The sequence below is a fragment of the Anomaloglossus baeobatrachus genome, chromosome 9 (genome assembly GCF_048569485.1).
Source record: "Anomaloglossus baeobatrachus isolate aAnoBae1 chromosome 9, aAnoBae1.hap1, whole genome shotgun sequence".
In the NCBI taxonomy this organism is placed as follows: Eukaryota; Metazoa; Chordata; class Amphibia; order Anura; family Aromobatidae; genus Anomaloglossus; species Anomaloglossus baeobatrachus.
The window spans coordinates 172,956,587-172,977,714 of NC_134361.1; the positions used below are offsets into that span (position 1 = coordinate 172,956,587).

Sequence of the window (21,128 nt, forward strand, 5' to 3'; positions counted from 1 at the left end):
AGCGATCAGCTGATCGTTCACAATAGTCTGCCGCCGGTAAAACTGTAAAAAAAAAAAAATCAAAACGGATTCCGTTGTTTTGCAGCATCCGTTGTGCCACTATATGCAACACATCCATTGCATCCGTCACACAACGCAATGCATCGGATACCGTTTAACGCAAGTGTGAAACTAGCCTTACATAGTTACATAGGTTGAAAAAAGACCTAGGTCCATCTCGTTCAACCATCCTCCACCAATTATACATTTTGCCATTAAATAATTTATAACCAACAATGTTGTGTACTGAGGAAATCATCCAGCCCTTTTTTAAAAGCTGTTATAGTATCTGCCATTACTACCTCTTGTGGTCGGCATTCCACAGTCTAACTGCTCTAACTGAAAAGAACCCTTTCCTATTTAGCTGCCGGAATTGCTTTTCTGCCACTCGCAGTGAATGCCTCCTGGTCCTTAAGGGGGCTTTACACGGTAGCGATATCGCTAGCAATTTGTAGCGATAGCAAGCGTGTAAGTACCCGCCCCCGTCGTGCATGCGATTGTTTGTGATCGCTGCCGTAGTGAACATTATCGCTACGGCAGCGTCACACATACTTACCTGGTCGTCGTCGTCGCTGTGACTGCCGAACAATCCCTCCTTCAAGGGGGAGGGACGTTCGGCATCACAGCGACGTCACCGCAACGTCACTAAGCGGCCGGCCAATCAAAGCGGAGGGGCGGAGATCCCGCCCACCTCCTTCCTTCCGCATTGTGGCCGGCGCAGGTAAGGAGACGTTCCTCGCTCCTGCGGTGTCACACATAGCGATGTGTGCTGCTGCATGAGCGATGAACCACCTGGATAAACAACCCTTACCGATTTTTGAGTTTGGGACGACCTCTCCATGGTGAACGATTTTCACCATTTTTGAGGTCGCTTAAGGTCGCTGGTCAGTGTCACACGCTGCGATATCGTTAATGACGCCGGATGTGTGTCACTAACAACTTGACCCCGACGACAAAACATTAACGATATCGTAGCGTGTAAAGCCCCCTTTAGTATTGTCTTTGGAAGAAATAAGTCATGACCCAGTCCTGTATATTGACCACACATGTATTTATACATATAAATGAGATCTCCTCTGAGATGTCTTTTACCTAAGCTAAAGAAATGTAAAGTTTCAACCTGTCATCATATGGGCGACCTCCATTCCTTGTAGTAGGCTAGTTGCCCGCCTTTGAACTGACTCTAACTTCTGAATGTCTTTTTAAAATGTGGAGCCCAAAACTGGATCCCATATTCCAGATGTGGCCTTACAAGTGATTTATAGAGGGGTAACAATACGTTGGGATCCCGGGATCTAATCTCTCTTTTTATACACCCTAGAATCTTGTTTGCTTTAGCAGCTGCTGCCTGACATTGAGTGCTGCTGCTCAGCTTATTTGTAATGAGAATACCCAAGTCCTTCTCCTGTTCTGTAGTCCCGAGTTTACTTCCATTTAATGTATACGCAGCTATAGGATTACTCAGTCCTAGGTGCATTACTTTACATTTATCAACATTAAATCTCATTTGCCAAGTATCTGCCCATTCTGATATCTTATCCAGATCGTTTTGTAATATTGTACTATCAAGGTCAGTTTTTAATATCCTACATAGTTTGGTGTCATCAGCAAAGACTGATACATTACTATCAATCCCATCCACAAGGTCATTAATAAAGAGATTAAAAAGAATCGGTCCTAGCATAGATCCCTGCGGCACCCCACTGCTGACTATAGCTCATTTAGAGAATATGCCATTTATGACTACTCTTTGTTTCCTATCTTTTAGCCAATTCCTTACCCAGTTGCATATAGTTTCCCCCAGTCCTTGCTTCTGGAGCTTTAGTATAAGGCTATTATGTGGTACAGTATCAAATGCCTGTGCAAAGTCCAAATAAATCACCAATCAATAATAAATGTTCTCTAAAGGAATCCGCACTGTCACATTTACAATCACAACAGTTTGCACAGACGCCTCCATTGACTCAGGGAGAGTCATAAACTGTGTTTTGAGGGGAAATGGAAATTTTAACCCCGGGCTTTACATGTTATTCACCCCCCCCCCCCCCAAAACCACTTACTTACTGTTTAGATGTGTGAGGTAATATATTGGCTGTTTGGACAGTTAGCCTGAATATTTATCAGGTGACCTATAGCAGCCAATCACAGCTCTACTTCTGTTTTGCTACCGGTCATTAATAGGAGCTGTGATTGGTTGCTATGGGCAACAAAGTGTCACAGTGGACAGACAGTCATGTGGTTTCTAGCTATAGAAGGTCACAGCGTTTGGCTGGGCAAAATGCTCCCTGACTTTCCATTGTTCCTGCTGTCAGTATTCATTGTAATTGGGAGCTTTCCTGCTGGATTTTCATCTCTTCCCTTTAAAACCAGCAGGAGTTCACCTTCCACCCAGCTGCTGATTATCAGTATTCTTTTGGTGCTTGAATACTCCCTGGACTGGTGCTGGTGATATTATTCAGTTCATTCTAGCTCTGGTTGCAAGCAGGTGGCTTGCTCTCATCTGTAGTATTGTTGCTGAAGCTTTGCTGAACTCCTTCCTGTGTCATCTGTGAATAAGTAGTTTATGCTTTTTCCCAGGTGTCCTCCTTGTGTCTTCTTATAGCGTTTAGTGTGGTTGACAAATTGCTCATCCCATCCGTTCCCTGTTTAGGGTCCAGCACTAGGGATACCTAGGGTCAGGTATCCGGCTCGGCACATAGGTGCGGAACTTGTCTAGGGTGATGAGGGACCCCAGGGATCAGCAGTTGGTTTTGCTAGGGGGTCACCATCTCCCGCATCCCTAGACGCAGGGGTCCCCTTCACTTACCTTTTGCTGCTCGCTTGGTACTTCCCCGTACTTAGCGTGACACAAAGGACATTCTTAGTATAAGACAGCTTATGTGTCAGTTTACATGATTTCTGTGGTGAGAGGGAAAGTGGGTGAGAGGGAGAGTGGGAGAAAGGGAGAGTGGGAGAGAAACAGAAAGAGTTACTAACCCGGGCAACGCCGAATACTACAGCTAGTAGTATATAAATGAATAGATATAGTTTATCAAAAATCAAAAATGAATGCTGACAGACAACAAGCAAATGTTAAAAACAGTTAAAATGTATATACACATGACAAGACAGATGGGAGATGAATGAAATAATCCCCAAACAATAGGCATGCATAAATATGATGAATATAAAGTACATCAGAAGACAATCACTAATAGCTGAAGAAAACTAAGATAGAGATTGAATAAATAGATGCATAAACAAATGAACAATTAGATAAGTAAATAAATAAAAAATGCAAATGAATAAGTCAAGGAATGTTGATGCAAACACACACTAAAAAAATTGCAAAAATGCCAAATATAATCTGCAACAAAAGGCCTCAGTATATCGACCAGCAAATAAAACCAGGGGACATCCAGTAACACAACAATGTGCCTGAGTCTATTGTCATGGCTCAGTTTGAGGATTTGATCTGGTGATCTGTGGTTTTCGGTTGGTTCCTCTGCTGGTTAAAGCTATTGGTTTTTCTGCCCTGTCTGAATGCTGATGATTTCTATGGTCTTTCTTTTTCTTTCTAATTTGCTCCTCTCCGGGTGTTTCCCATTTTCCCATTATTGTTTGCCCTATCACGTTCTGGGTTGGGCTATATATATATGCGGCTTGATCCATACGTCCATTGCAAAGTGTAATCTGCTTAATTCCAGTTTTGCTGAAGCATTCCCAGATCATCACCAATCCTCTACCAAATTTCCCAGTGGGTGCAAGACTTGTACGCCTCTCCAGGTCTCCGTCTAACCATTAGATGACCAGGTGTTGAGCAACGCTGAAAATTAGACTCATCAGAGAAGATTTCCTTACCCTAGTCCTATATGGTCCAATTGGGCAGATTAAACTTTGCGACGGACGTATGAATCAAGCCGCATACAAGCTTATCCTGGAAAAACAGTTCCTTCCTTCTGCTCAGGCAATGTTCCCCAACTCTGAGGACTGTTTTTTCCAGCAGGATAATGCGCCATGCCACACAGCTAGGTTAATCAATGTGTGGATGAAGGACCACCACATCAAAACCCTGTCATGGCCAGCCCAATCTCCAGACCTGAACCCACTGAAAACCTCTGGAATGTAATCAAGAAGAAGATGGATAGTCACAAGCCATCAAACAAAGAAGAACTGCTTACATTTTTGCACCAGGAGTGGCATAAGGTCACCCAATAGCAGTGTGAAAGACTGGTGGAAACATGCCAAAACGCATGAGAGCTGGGATTAAAAATCATGGTTATTCCACAAATTTCTGATTTCTGAATCTTCCTGTGGTAAAACATTATTAGTATTTTTGTTTCTAAATGATTATAAACTTGTTTTCTTTGCATTATTTGAGGTGTGAAAGCAATGCATTATAATAATAATAATAATAATAATCTTTATTTCTATAGCGCCAACATATTCCGTAGCGCTTTACAATTCAGGAGGATCATATACAAACAAGTAACAGTTATAGAAATACAATATTTAGAGGGGAAAAAAAAGTACAACCCTGCTCGTGAGAGCTTACAATCTACAATGAGATGGGGGGAGAGGCAAGGTTCAAGTGCTTATTTACAATGACAATCCAACCATCTCACGGAAATGGGGCTGGATAATGGTTTCCTGGACCAGTGGGCCCGAGCCTTGAGATGCCTTTGGGTGCCATGGAGTTTGATGTGGAGCTATGTTGTGAGAGGTTGTAGAGGGACTATGTGAATCGAATCTGATTAGGGAGTGTGATAGGCCGCCCTAAAAAGATGCGTCTTTAGGGTGCGTCTGAAGCTGAGTAAGTTGTGATTTGTCCTAACTTCTTGGGGTAGAGCGTTCCAGAGGGTTGGTGCAGCTCGGAAGAAGTCTTGGATCCGGGAGTGGGAGGTTCGAATTAGTGTGGATGTTAGTCGAAAGTCGCTTGCAGAGCGTAGAGAACGGGTGGACTGATAGACAGAGAGGAGGGTGGAGATGTAGGGGGGTGCTGCACTGTGGAGAGCTTTGTGGGTGAGAACAAGCAGTTTGAATTGGATCCTATGATATATGGGCAGCCAGTGCAATGACTGGCACAGAGCAGAGGCATCCGAGTAGCGGTTAGCCAGATAGGTGACCCGGGCTGCTGCATTAAGGATTGACTGTAGAGGAGAGAGTCTAGTTAGGGGGAGACCAATTAATAGAGAGTTACAGTAGTCCAAGCGAGAGTGGATCAGGGCCACGGTGAGGGTTTTTGTCGTTTCCATTGTGAGAAAGGGGCGGATTCTAGAGATGTTCTTGAGGTGCAAGCGGCAGGTGCGGGCAAGAGATTGTATGTGGGAGGTGAAGGAAAGATCAGTGTCAAGTATAACCCCCAGGCAGCGGGCTTGCGGCCTAGGACTTATCGTTGTGCCACACACAGAGAGGGAGATGTCAGGTTGAGGAAAGTTGGAAGATGGAGGGAAAAGAAGAAGTTCAGTTTTGGAAAGGTTAAGTTTCAGATAGAGAGCAGACATGACATTGCAAACTGCAGTCAGGCAGTCACTGGTGTTCTGTAGTACAGCGGGGGTGAGCTCAGGGGAGGAGGTGTATAGCTGTGTGTCATCAGCATAAAGATGGTACTGAAAGCCAAATCTGCTGATGGTCTGACCAATTGGGGCAGTGTAGAGGGAGAAAAGAAGAGGGCCAAGGACTGAGCCTTGAGGGACCCCAACAGTGAGAGGAAGAGGAGAAGATGTGGAGCCAGCAAATGATACACTGAATGAGCGGCCAGAAAGATAGGAAGAGAACCAGGAAAGAACAGTGTCCTTTAGGCCGATAGAGTGGAGCATAGAGAGAAGGAGATGGTGGTCAACAGTGTCAAAGGCAGCAGAAAGGTCAAGAAGAATAAGCAGAGAGTGGTCACCGTTACGTTTTGCTGTCAATAGGTCATTGGTCACTTTGACAAGGGCAGTTTCTGTTGAGTGTAAAGGGCGGAAGCCAGACTGTAAAGGATCTAGAAGAGAGTGAGAGGAGAGGTAGCGGGTGAGGCGAGAGTAGACCAGGCGCTCCAAGAGTTTAGAGATGAAGGAGAGATTGGAGACTGGTCTGTAGTTGCTTGTGCAGGACGGATCAAGAGAAGGTTTTTTTAATAATGGAGTAATGATAGAGTGTTTGAGGGAGGAGGGGAAGATACCCGAAGAGAGAGAGAGATTGAAGATTTTAGTTAGGTGAGTGGCGACAACCGGAGAGAGGGACTGGAGTAGAGGTGTGGGGAAGGGATCAGTAGGGCAAGTTGTAGGACGAGAGGAGGATAGGAGCCTGGAGACTTCCTCCTCTGTGACTGGGTCAAATGTGGAAAGTGAGCTGGATGGAATATGGGGAGGGATGGGATTCACAGGGCTTGGTGGCTGGGAGCTGATCTCTTGGCGGATGTTTTCTATTTTCTCTGTGAAATACGAGGCCAGGTCATCAGCATGAAGGGCTGTGACAGGGGTCTGTACTTTGGGACTGAGGAGGGAGTGAAAGGTGTCAAAGAGTTTTTTTGGATTGTTGGCAAGTGAGGAAACAAGGTTGGTGAAGTAGGTCTGTTTGGCGAGGTGAAGGGAATAGTTATAGGTCCTTAACATGAACTTGTAGTGGATGAAGTTTTCTGGTGTGCGGGTTTTCCTCCATAGGCGTTCGGCGCTCCTGGAGCATCGCTGGAGAAATCGAGTTTGTGATGTGAGCCAGGGCTGTTTTACTCTGTGTTTGGTCTTTCTGAGGGTGAGGGGCGCTACTTGGTCTAGCGTAGTCCTGAGTGTGTCATTGTAGTGCTTTACAGCCAGATCAGGACAGGAAAGTGAGGATATAGGGGACAGTGATGTGTGTAAAGAGTCTGAAAGTGTCTGAGAATCGATGGCCTGTAGGTTTCTGAATGTGTGATTGGTGGGAGTGTGCTGGGGCGGACGAGGGTTTGTGAGCTTGAAGGAGAGGATGTTGTGGTCAGAGAGGGGAAGAGGTGAGTTGTCAAAGTGAGAGATTGAGCAGAGGCGGATAAAGACCAGGTCAAGGGTGTTACCATCTTCATGTGTCTCAGAGGATGAGAGCTGTGAGAGGCCAAGGGAGGTGGTGAGAGATAGAAGCTGGGATGCAGAAGGGGAGGAGGGGCTGTTCATGGGGATGTTAAAGTCTCCTAGGATCAGGGTTGGTAACTCTGAGGACATGAAGTGTGACAGCCAGGCTGAAAAGTGGTCAAGGAACTGGGTGGGTGAGCCTGGTGGACGGTATATGACAGCTACTCTGAGGGGAAGGGGATGGAAGAGCCTGATGGTGTGAACCTCAAAGGATGGGAATGAGAGTGATGGAGCTGGGGGGATGACCTGGAAGGTGCACTGTGGGGACAGGAGTAAGCCGACTCCACCACCATGTCTGTTTCCAGGTCTTGGTGAATGGGAAAAGTGTAAGCCACCATGAGAGATAGCAGCAGGGGAAGTAGTATCAGAATCCTGAATCCAGGTTTCAGTTAGGCCTAGTAAGTTAAGAGAGTTATTGAGAAAGAGGTTGTGGATGTAAGGAAGCTTGTTACATACGGACCGTGGATTCCATAGAGCACAATTAAAAGAGGGAAGCGAGGGTGTACAGGGAATGTTAATAATATTATCAGGGTTTCTATGGGAGGTGGGGGAGGGGGTAAAGTTAGCCTGGGGTGGACCGGGATTAGGAGAGATATCACCTGAAAGAAGTAGGAGTAGAAGGAGAAAGGTCAGATGGTTTTTGGACTTGTGGCATGGCTTTTTTTGGAAGTCCCTGGAGCTTGATTGAGTCAGATTATTAAGATAGGTGAAAAGAGCCTGGGAGCTGTACATAGGAGAGGGGAGGAGAGAGGGGCTGATGTGGATGAGTGGTGATGGAGGGGGGACAGGGCGGTGAAAGTGAACAGAAAAAGCATATAGGATGATAGAGAGTGAGATAATAGTTAAGGTTAAAACAGATGGCGTCAAAGAGTAATTTACCTGCAGACTCCTGCCCTGACTAACTGCCATTGAGGTAACTGCCCAGCACTTCGCAATGATGGCACTTAGCAAGAGATGGCATGCATGCAACACCCCGCATGCATGCACCCCTTAAGAAAGACACAAATATATAGGGCTGACTAGAGGGGTAGGTGAGGGGGATTATGGGAGCTCAGCTTGTTAAGGGAAATCAACAAATGCTGCTCACACCAGGGGATGATTAAGGAATCAAAGGGAACAGGACATTTGACACCCACCCGGACTTCCAGTCTACACAGATTTACACCATCCACCATCAGATAACATTTACAAAGAGGAATATACAGTCATACATCAGTGAGTATTACATAGATTATGAAAATGACAGAGCATACATCACAGGAAGCAGAGTTATATACCAGAACACATATTCAGCCAATGCAGTGGGGAACAGACAATTCACTTGACAGGAAGCAGAGTTATATACCAGAACACATATTCTGCATTGTTTTGTTATTTTGACCGTTTCTGATTTTCAGAAAATAAATACAAAATTTATTGCTTGGAAATTCGGACACATTGTCAGTAGTTTATAGAATAAAAGAACAATTTACATTTTACTCAAAAATATACCTATAAAGAGAAAAATCAGAAAAACTGAAAATTTTACAGTGGTCTCTTATTTTTGCCAGAGATGTACATCTAATAAATAAAGCTGAGTGTATGTATGTATGTCCGCTAAAGGAATCCGCACCGTTGCATGTACAATCACAAAATTTTGCAGACACCCCATGTGACTCAGGGAACGTCATAGACTATGTTTTGACAAGAAAGTGTAACCCCGCGCTTTACAGTTACTCTCTAAAAAACTTGCTTCTATTAAAGTGAATGGAGCTGCGAGCTACAGGTTATTAGTAGGAGCTGTGATTGTTGCTATAGGAACAAAGGACATTCATAGTATAACAAGCTTATGTGTGAGGTAATATGATGTCGGTGGAGAGACAGATACAGACAGACACAGATTGAAAGACACACAGAGAAAGACATACAGGCACAGACAGAAAGAGGCACACAGGCAAAGAGACAGAGACAAACAGAGACACACACAGAGACTGATAGGAAAAAAAAAGCCAGACAGAGACAGAAAGACACACGGGGAAAGAGACAGAGAGAGGCAGACAGGGAAAGAGACAGATAGAGACAGACAAGGAAAGAGACAGAGAGACAGACAAAGACAGACGGGGAAAGAGACAGACAGGAAAGAGACAGACGTGGAAAGCGACAGACGGGGAAAGAGACAGACGGGGAAAGAGACAGACGGGGAAAGAGACAGATGGAGAAAGAGACAGATGGGGAAAGAGACAGATTGGGAAAGAGACAGACGGGGAAAGAGACAGACAGGGAGAGAGACAGACCTGGAAAGAGGCAGACCTGGAAAGAGGCAGACCTGGAAAGAGACAAACGGACAAGAGACAGACAGGATAAGAGAAAGACAGAGAGACAGACAAAGACAGACAGGGAAAGAGATGGGGAAAGATACAGACAGGGAAAGAAACAGAGAGAGACAGACAAGGAAAGAGACAGAAGGGGAACGAGACAGACGGGGAAAGAGACAGACAGAGAGACAGACAAAGACAGACAGGGAAAGACGGGAAAAGAGACAAACGGGAGAGAGACAAACGGGGAAAGAGACAGACAGAGAGACAGGCAAGACAGACAGGGAAAGAAACAGACGGGGAAAGAGACAGACGGGGAAAGAGACAGACACAGAGAGAGAGACAGACACAGAGATAGAGATGGACAAACACAGAGATAGAGACACAGAGTTAGAGACAGACAGACACAGAGATACAAAGATAGAGAGAGACAGAGAGACTGATACAGAGACAGACAGAGAGATAGACACAGACAGACACACAGAGACAGACAAGGAAAGAGACAGACAGACAGACAGAGACTGGGAGAGAGACAGAAAGACAGTTACTATCCCGGGCAATGCCCGGGTACTACAGCTAGTATATACAGTATATATTCACCCCTCACTAAATTTCCTATTTTCTTGTTGGCCATATTTCTATGTGGACTTGTTCCTGAGACTTAGGGGTGCTTCACACACAGCGAGCTCGCTGCCGAGATCGCTGCTGAGTCACGCTTTTTGTGACGCAGCAGTGACCTCATTAGCGATCTCGCTGTGTGTGACACTGAGCAGCGATCTGGCCCCTGCTGCGAGATCGCTGCTCGTTACACACAGCCCTGGTTCGTTTTCTTCAAAGGCGCTCTCCCACTGTGACACACAGATCGCTGTGTGTGACAGCGAGAGAGCGACAAATGAAGCGAGCAGGGAGCAGGAGCCGGCGTCTGGCAGCTGCGGTAAGCTGTAACCAAGATAAACATCGGGTAACCAAGGTGGTTACCCGATATTTACCTTAGTTACCAGCCTCCGCAGCTCTCACGCTGCCTGTGCTGCCGGCTCCGGCTCTCTGCACATGTAACTGCTGTACACATCGGGTTAATTAACCCGATGTGTACTGTAGCTAGGAGAGCAAGGAGCCAGCGCTAAGCTAAGCGGTGTGCGCTGGTAGCTAATGTAAACATCGGGTAACCATACCCGATGTTTACCTTAGTTACCAGTGTCCGCAGCTTCCAGACGCCGACTCCGTGCAAGTGCAGCGTCGCTTGCACGTCGCTGCTGGCTGGGGGCTGGTCACTGGTCGCTGGTGAGATCTGCCTGTTTGACAGCTCACCAGCGACCATGTAGCGATGCAGCAGCTATCCTGACCAGGTCAGATCGCTGGTCGGATCGCTGCTGCATCGCTAAAGTGTGAAGGTACCCTTACAGCCTTTCCTCTTAGGGGTTTATCTATAAAGTAATCACCGGATGAGTGTCTGCTGTGAGTCAGTGTGTTCTCCATCTCAACCCCTAATCCTTTCACCTTATTTTAACTTGTTTCAGTTTATCTCACCCTGGGTTTCTGTTTGTTCCTGCTCACCTTCCTCTCCCCTTGTAGGGAGTGTGTAGTGGCCTCCCCTCTGCTACTTCAGGAGACACGGGAAACCTCTCGACAGCCGTTTAGGGAGCCAGGTCTATGGTGGTGCTGTTAGTTATGCAGCTATGGTCTTTTAGTCTGTACACGGACCAGTTGTGTGCACCCACGTCTTCCTCTTTTTCATTACTCGTATTTGTGAGTGATTTATGTTCATAATATATATTTTTATTTATCTGTTTTACACACTTATATAGTGCTATATATTCCACAGCGCTTTACAGATGTGATCATCACTGTCCCCACTGGGGTTCCCATTTATATAGCAAGTAAGCGCACTTATGTCATAATTATAAATTCGGCACCATCGCGTTGTGTGGCATCAGCCACATTTTCTTTATTATTTCCACTGCACCATACAATACAGGTCTGGTCTTTATAATAGGGTTATGCTTTGTATTATAGCTCAGCTCTGTACACTCTAATGGAGTGGATTGGACTGCTTCTATTAAAGGTATGTAGTGATAGTACGTACAGTGGGCATGAGATGTCTAGAAATCCCATCCACTTTGGAACCTTCAGATGCTGCGTTTTGTGCGCAGCAAAAATACGGTGTCAAAAACTCATGGTGAGTATATGACAAGCGCAGGGGACAAAACTCATGGTGAGTGTCATGATCCAGGACCGAGATTCTCCGCTCCAGAGTTTCCCAGACCCGGACGGATCATGTCAGGGGTTAACTCCCATTAGCCTCGTTCTGGTTTCAGGAGACACTATATCTGGTCTCTGCAATTGCATTTTGGTGCTGGTTATAGTTTTGCTCTGCGTCTGTCCCTGTCCCTGACTTCCCACTCCTATCTCATGTTTGTGTTTTTCTCTGTATACCTGATCTCCCGGCTTCCGACTTGGTTCTGTTTTCTGACTTGGTTTTGATCCTCCCTTTGCAATGACTCGACTTTCCTGGCTTATGACCCTGACTGTTTGACTATTCTATTGCCCCCTGGTGGTTCGCCTGTTAACTGCCTGCTGAAGTTACTCTGCTGTACTTCAGCTGCCTTTCTGTTACTGTGTGACTTTGTCTCTCCTTCTCTACTCTGCTGCCACCTAGTGGGGAATACGCTGTACTACATCCTACCAACCCTTTGTACAGCGTGACCGTGAGTATATGACAGGGGCAGGGGACAAAACTCATGGTGAGTATATGACAGGGGCAGGGGACTTACATTTAAAGAGGCACGCCGCTGGAGTGGTCCTTTAATAGTTGATAACTCCACGGCTTGGATTACACGGCCTTGGCTGCTAATCGTTTATGGCTACACACATTGTATATTTAGATGAAGGGGCCATTAAACAAATAATAATACTATTTTAACAGATTGCTAATTCCAGGATTACGCTGATACTTTTGTGACTGCACGATACACCGCCAGATATTAATTCTTGTGTGTTATTACATGCAACAAGAAACTTTTTTTTTCCACATCATTGGGAAACCATACGTTTTACAATGCACTGATCCTGATCATATGGAAAAATCCGGCTTTACATATATTGAACCTGAGTCCACACTGGAGGAAAACACTACGTTATGTGAAGGAAGGAAACATAGGGTGGGGGAAACAATAGTTAGGGAGAGACGTTTAATAAAACACCAAGTTCCTGCTCCCTTCCTCTCCTCCCCCCACATTTTCTCTGTACGACTGAAATATCCCTCTCGCTGCTCTCACAAAGCAGGAGTAATGTTCAGAAGACAGTCACACTAAGTACTGTACAGACACAGAGGACATATTCTCTGCCGCCAACTGATGTCTGAGCTTCAACGAGGGCCTGGCTCTCCAGGAGACCTGCACAGTACCTGGATGGAAAGGCTGCCTGGATTTCTCCTTAAGACAAATGGCTACAGTCACGAGAAATAGACATAGTCATTCATTTCTTCCTTGTATGATCTATGTTCCAGATGAACATAGCCAGTTCTCCATGTTTTATATGTTGGAGACCATCATTTTTCAATATTTTGTGTGACATGAAGGGACCCATCCATTATCGCTAAGCCCAGGAGGTGAGGTATGACCAGCTGTCCTTCCTGTCAGGGTCCTCCTTTTAGGGATCTATCTTTGGAAGCGAAAACCAGTTTGAAAGAAGAGCAGGAGACTGGGAGCAGTGGGAAATCCTTGGGATTACAGGAATTTTGGATTTCATAGGTGTCATACAGGATGGATAGAGCATTAACAAGCATCACACGTGGCAAAGGTAAGGGGTATTCATACCTAAACGACAAGTCTATAATATCCCATCATATTGAGATGCTACCGTAGCATAGTCATTAAGTCATTAATGGGATATGATTTGCAAAAGATTGGGATATACTCGAAACTAATATTGCCATGGCTATACCCCAAAAACAAAAGTGGCTGTTCCTGCCCTGTGCAGAGTTGTGGGGTAATAGTTGCACCTGTGGCCTTCAATTCTGATAATCAAGGAGTTCCAGTTATAGTTTCCGGGATATTAAGCCATTGATTACAGTCTTGTTTTATTAGACTATATAATAGGGTCCTACTCTGTGTCTGACTGGGGTTTCAAGGGCCCATCAGTGAAAATGATTTTGGGGACCCATCAGTCAGCTCCAAATAATATTATCTTTGCATATTTGTTTTTGCTTCTATAAAATAATAAACCAGCCAGTTTGTGAAATGAATGTGGTCATTAAATGTACTGTGCCAAACACTGCTCATGTATGGGTGTGAGGAGGGCAATTCTGCACAAGGGCCCACCGGGGAATTCTCCTGTCGTCCTGTGGGCCAGTCCGACCCTAGTCATACTGTATGTCTAACATTACCTAGTAACAGAAAATCCATCAGTGAACACGGCTAATGCTGGAGACGAGGGTTAGAGCTGTATTTCTGGAAATAAGAGGCTAGCTAATATTATATTTCCAGGATATATGGGGACAATTCTACAGTTATTGATGTCATTTGAATGCGCAGTGATATTACACCTCCATACAGTGACCACGGGCAGCAAGATCCATTTCAGCCAGCGTAAGCAGCATTGCTTGCATTTAAGCACATGGAAGTGGGAGAAGTGGGAGGAAATGTTTCTCTCATCTCCAATGACATCAGCATATCTGGAGGAAAGGACGGGTAGGTTCTGTTGCCATAGCGATATTTCAAGCTTCGCTTCTAAAGGCAGATAGAAAACATATATGGATTTTTCCACTGAACCTTTGTTAGGGTTAGTTGTTTTTCTTACAGGTCTAAAACAAATATGACTCTGAACTTGGCTCTGTTCACACCATGACTTTTCAATGTTACATGATATGTGGGAAAAATATTTTTTGGTCTATCCATAAACAGAATTTGTTGGGTTTTATTTTTTTAGACGTGACTACGGTACGTAAGTCTGTGATTGAAACTTTCTATTCTGCATAAAAGTGTCTGGATTCTAATATGAAGAACAATATTGTAATGTATAACTAAAAAATCATCAATGCTAGTAAAGGGGAGCTGAGAATTCCCACTAGAGCCGACCTGAGGTTGATACAGCTGGTGAAATAAGTATTAAACTTGTCACCAATTTTCTAAGTAAATATATTTCTAAAAGTACTATTCACATGAGTTTCTCACCAGATGTCGGTAACAACACATCCAATTCACACAGGCAATGAAATCAAGCCAGAGATGTCCATACATTTAATGATGTGTAATAATGAGAAATAACACAGGGAAAAGTATTGAACACGGTTACTGAAATGTATTTAATACTTCGTACAACAGCCTTTGTGGGTGGTGACTGCTCCTGTATGGAGAAACTAGTTGCATGCATTGCTCAGGTGTGATTTTGGCCCATTCTTCCATACAAACACTCTTCAAATCCTAAACGTCCTGTGGGATCTTTCTATGAGCTCTGAACTCTAGTTCCGTATACATTTTCTATTGGATTCAGGTCAGGTGATTGGCTGGACCATTGTATCAACTTTCATTTCTTTCTCTGAATCAAATTCAGTTTTTTTGGCTGCGAAATTTGGATCATTGTGTTGCTAAAATGTTCACCCTCATTTCGTCTTCAGCATCCTGGTAGATGGCAACAGATTTTTATCAAGAATGTCTAGGTCCATTTATTTATTCATTTTTATTTCAATTACATGAAGTTAGCCATTGTAAATTAGCTCCACCTCCATACTTCACTGTTGTTGGTGTTTTGGGGGTGATATGCAGTGCCTTTTAGCTTCCAAACATGGTGTGTGGTATGGCATCCAAAAAGTTCAATTTCGGTCTCATCTGACCAGACTATATTCTTCTAGTATTTCACAGGTTAGATTAAATGTTGTTGAGAAAACTTTAAATGTCCTTCAATATGCTTTATGTTCAGCAATCGAACAAGCATGGTGACCGTGCACGCAGGCCATGGAGGGTGAGTACATTACCGGCATATAAGATCACTGGGCGTATAAGACGACCCCCAACTTTTCAAGTTAATATATAGAGTGTGGGATATACCATATATAATAGAGTATAAGCCGACCCGAGTAATGTGCCCATTATTTAGTAATGTCCCCTGCGGTAATGTGCCCATTGTTTAGTAATGTCCCCTGCAGTAATGAGCTCATTGTTTAGTAATGTGCCCATCCTTGTCTCTCCCTTGTAGTAATGAGCCCATTGTTTAGTATTGCCCTCCTACCGATCCCCTTCTTGTCCCTTTATTATGCCCTTATTTACACACAATAAACATTATTCTCACCTCTTCTCCGTTCCCGCGGTGACCTCAGCTGCTTCTTGTAGACCGCAAGGCACATAGACCCCCTCCGTGACAGCATCTGATGCACGGGGTTGCTCTCTGCCGTCATGGCTTTACTGCAGTTGAATGCTTTGGGGTGCCATAAAGAATTCAACTGCAGTAAAGCGCTGACAGCAGCAGCCCCATGTATGGGATGTGATCATGGAGTGCTTCTTGCGGACCACAGGCACATGACAGCACAGACCCCCCATGATCGTGTCATGTACACGGAGCCACCGCTGCAGTCAGCGCTTTACACTGCCATTGCAGTTTACGGCACCACAAAGCATTCAACTGCAGTAAAGCCATGACGGCAGTGGTGGCGGCCCCGTGTAGAGGACGCTATCGTGAAGGGGTTTATGGGCCTGCAGTCTGCCAGAAGAAGTTGAAGGCACCGCGGGAACGGAGGACAGGTGAGAATAATGTTTATTGTTTGTAAGAAGGGGACTGGTAGGAGGGCATTACAAAACAATGGGCTCATGCAGCACCGTTCACCGCCGTATAAGACGACACTCGGTGTATAAGATTACCCCTAACTTTTGAGAAGATTTTTTAGGGGTTAAAAAGTCATCATATACACCAGAAAATATGGTACTTATTGTTTTCTTTGAAAAAATTGTACTTGCTGATTCCTGGTCTTTCTGTAGGTGGGTCTTGGCTCTTGGACAACTTTTCTGATAATTCAAAATCACTCCTCCGATTGATGTTTTGCGGGGAGCACCTGGTCATGGCTGATTTATAGTGAAATTATTTTATTTTCATCTCCAGATTAGGGCCCCAACAGTGCTCACTGAAACCTTCAGTAGTTTAGGTATTCTTCTGTAAGCAATGCTATCAATATGTTTTGCAACAATAAGATCTTGAGAAAACTCAATAGTTTTACCCATCATGAGATGTTTCTTGTGTGGCATCTTGGTAATGAGACATCTTTTATAGGCCATCAGTTGAACCACCTGATATTCTTTTTCACCAAGTGGCAGGATACTTTTTAATTTCCGATATATTTCAGCTGGTGTCATGACTTTCCATGGCATTTCATTTTCAATACTAATTCCCTGTGTCATTTCTCATTATTAAACATAACTTAATCTATAGACATCTCTGGTTTGATATCTTTGCCTGTATGAATTGCATGGCATGTTACCGACATCTGGTGAGAAATTCATGTCATTAGCAGCTTTATACATATATTTACTTAGAAAATTGATGACATGTTCAATAGCTATTTCCCCGCTGTATGTGTTTTGCGCATTACTCGATCCCTTAATGTACCATTCAGTGCCCCTATAGTTCAGTCAATCAAGGCCAGACATATTATTGGAGCAATCTGTCCAGCTGCACATGGCTTAAAAGGTAAGGGGGCCTGCTCTTACCCCCAAAACAGCAAACAGCTTCTACTATAGACATATTAGGAGTCTACAAAGGGCCTGTATACAGTTCTTGCACAAAAGTCCACTTTGGTCTGTATGCACATTTGCATTCAATATTGTATATCAGATCAAGGATATCTAAGCCATCAGCGGCAATAAACTTCATTTAGTAGTTTCTATAAGGCTTCTTTCACACGTCCGTATCTCCGGTACGTGTTTGGTCCGTTTCCTCACGTACCGGAGACACGGGCACACATAGACCCAATAAAATCAATGGGTCTGCGCTCACGTGTCTGTTCTGCCATGGACCGTGTGTACGTGTGGAGCATAGGTGTGCCCGTGTGCTCCACACATCAACATGTCCGTTTTTCTTTGGCATCACGGGTGTCACACGGAACGCAAACAGACCACACGGAAGTGTTCCGTGTGACACGCGCCGGGGAAAACACACGTGTTTGAGAAAAACAAACCTTTACTCACCTTCTCCAGCCCTGCAATCTCTGCCGCTGCTGTCACTTGCTGCCGACCGCCACTCATTATGCTCATTGAATATTCACTTCACTGCAGCCGGAAGCAGCAGCAGCGGGGAGTCTGCAGGGCGGGAGACTGAAGATCAACACCACGGACAGCAACGCCAGGGACAGGTGAGTAGAAAGTTCCCGTTCTCCGTGTGTTATCACGGATAACACACGGAGAACACACGTGTGCCATAAACATGGCTCACGGAGGGCAAAACGCACCTCTGACAAATCCCATGAAAAACATGCGTGGTTTTTCACGGACGTGTGAAAGAGGCCTAACTCAGTTTATGGCGCCTGTACACCCTACAACACTTTATGCAGATGTCCGTGTTGTACATACGTGTTCTGTCTGTGTTTTTCATGGATACAATTCATACCCATTAGGGACTGTTTACATGGTTTTTTTTCACGGCAGCTCAGATGAAAAGTGCCAATACAAATCTATAGGTCTGTAAAAAACACAGATGGCATCAGAGTGCCATCTGTGTGCTGTCCATGCTTAACATTGCAGAGGATAGGAGAAAGTTTGCTATTTATTTATCCGTTTGTCAAGAACACTGATGATACATCAATCCAAAACACTGATGACACACTGACCAAACACTGATGATACAGTGACCAAATACTGATGACACACTGACCAAAGACTGATGACACACTGATCAAATACTGATGACACACTGACCAAACACTGATGACACACTGATCAAACACTGATGACACACTGACCAAACACTGATGATACACTGACCAAACACTGATGACACACTGACCAAACACTGATGACACACTGACCAAACACTGATGATACACTGACCAAACACTGATGACACACTGACCAAACACTGATGATACACTGACCAAACACTGATGACATACTGATCAAACACTGATGATACACTGACCAAACACTGATGACACACTGACCAAACACTGATGACACACTGACCAAACACTGATGACACACTGACCAAACACTGATGATACACTGACCAAACACTGATGATACACTGACCAAACACTGATGACACACTGACCAAACACTGATGACACACTGACCAAACACTGATGATACACTGACCAAACACTGATGACACACTGACCAAACACTGATGACACACTGACAAACACTGATGATACACTGACCAAATACTGATGACACACTGACCAAACACTGATGACACACTGACCAAACACTGATGACACACTGACCAAACACTGATACACTGGCCAAACACTGATGATACACTGGCCAAACACTGATGATACACTGACCAAACACTGATGATACACTGACCAAACACTGATGATACACGGATCCAAAACGCTGATTTTTTTTGCGTAGTGAAAAACACGGAAGTCTGAATAAGGTCTAGGGTGGACTTTTAATTCCAAAAGTAACTGAAAACCATGAGTTTGATCCATTTACAAAATCTGCCCATCACACATAACAGTTTATAGAGTTGATCAAAAGCATGGCTTCCCATGGGGGGAATGACGGGCACTATATCCTGCATGGTGCCCTCTCCTCTATTGCTCAGTGCATAACCTATACATATAATACATATAATCCACATGTAATACGTTTTGTCTTACTGTAAATATTATTGTAGGCGGTGAAGATGTTCGGAGATGTCCCAGCAGTGTCACACATCCCCTAGCTATGGGACATTGTAATTTGGACGGAATGAATTTAGATGCAGACTTGTATAGTTACCATAGCAGCAACGTCTCTTCTTCTCTCTTGATTGGCTCTTGCGCTACAAACGAAAAGGGTGAGGTTACACGAATTGGATGGCAGGAAGCTGCTGTGCTCTAGGAAGTGCACAGTGCAGCTTGTAGCTGGATGCTTTACATGCGATCCAAGGAAGAGAGGCACACAGAGGCACAGAGAGACACACAAAGGCATAGAGAAGCCTATAAAGGCATACAGAGGCATACAGAAGCACATAAAGGCACACAGAGACATATACAGGCAGATAGAGGCATACAAAAGCAAACAGAGGAACACAGATGCATACAAAGACACAAAGAGGCACATAAAGGCACACAGAGACATACAAAGGCATAGGGAAGCTCATAGAGGCACACAGAGGCATACAGAAGCACATAGAGGCACACAGAGACATACAAAGGCACATAGAGGCATATAGAAGCAAATAGAGTCACACAGAGGCATACAGAGGCACATAGAGACACACAAAAGGCATACAGAAGCAAATAGAGGCACACAGAGACATAGAGGCACACAGAGGTAATCAGAGGCACATAGAGGCATACTGAGATACAAAGAGGAACACAGACACACAGAAGCATACAGAAGCACATAGAGGCACACAGGCATACAAGCAGTGCTATTGTGTCATTGAACAGATTCTGCTCTATTATTTGTGTTATTTGCTTGGTTTCATATATTCCTAAAATTGCATGTTATTCACAGTTTTGTTCAATTAAAAGAATGCAGAGAAAACTTTGAAGGCAGCACAGGACTGGTATTCTATCACCTTGTGAGATAGGAGTAACACTTTTGGAAATGTGTTCTACTTGAAAGCAAGAATATTCTGGAAAATACATAAGTGTCAATCCTTACAATGGTTTTGTAAAGTTGGCCTCCTGGATGCCTCCTCCTGATCGCAGCTTCTAGTGCATGTGTGACAATTACCTGATAATCTTTTAGTCTCATCTACTAGATCAGCCGTTTCTATTTTATATCCTGTGTAATAAGAATCAGCATTGTACAGCAGATTATGTACAGCAACCAAGCTCATATGCACTGCCAGCCTGTAAAGGATGAGGACGGATAAAGTACAGACTAGCTAATATGCCTATGTACCGGATTATGACGAGGTACCCAACCGGTGGAATCTTAGTCATATTAGACCAGGCACCATCCAGCACCAAGAAAGAAATATGCAAGCCAAAATAAAGATAAATGTACATATATCCTTTATTAAACAGAATTAAAATATAATAAAAATTGACTCCTGGCCAAAGCACTGAGTTTGCGAAACACGTGTCGAGTGTACGGGGAAACCGCTCCTCATCCCTGTTTGGACCTTGCTTATTGGTATTCTACTTTCTTTTGTTACTTTATTGTTTTATTTTTGATACATGAAGCTTCAATGCAGCTGTTATACTTAATCCCTCACTTATAAGTATTAATTTAATTACCTATATACACAGTCTTTATGCGGTTTTGGGATTTCATGTATCTTTGTAACTTTATTGAAGTTGATTTGGATATTCATACACTTGTGTGATTTTGAGTTCCACTTATTTGTATTTGGGTGCTGCCGGATTTCCCCAATTCATACCATCCGTCTCTTGGGTTGTTCCATTTTTTTTATTATATTTTAATTCTGTTTAATGAAGGATATTTGTATATTTATCTTTATTTTGGCATGCATATTTCCTTCTTGGTGTTGGCATGGTTAATTTATATGCTTTTGTGCCGCCCTGGACAAGCCAGGTCGTCACAGAACTACACCAACACACCCCGCACCCCGGTTAGGCACACCGAAG

At 44.2% G+C, this 21,128-nt stretch overlaps 1 protein-coding gene across 3 annotated transcripts in view; it reads left to right on the top strand.

Moving 5' to 3' along the window:
- The window catches only part of NHSL2 (NHS like 2), a 409,644-nt gene that overhangs the window by 266,040 nt on the left and 122,476 nt on the right, over positions 1 to 21,128 (top strand). Inside the window, exon 1 of one of the 3 annotated variants that reach the window (XM_075324046.1) lies at positions 12,742 to 13,192. The exons of the other annotated variants lie outside the window; for them this stretch is intronic. Within the exon in view, the coding sequence (XP_075180161.1) occupies positions 13,156 to 13,192 (37 nt within the window). The 5' untranslated portion in view covers positions 12,742 to 13,155. Of the gene's footprint in view, positions 1 to 12,741; positions 13,193 to 21,128 lie in introns of those variants that run through there. 3 annotated transcript variants of the gene reach the window in all.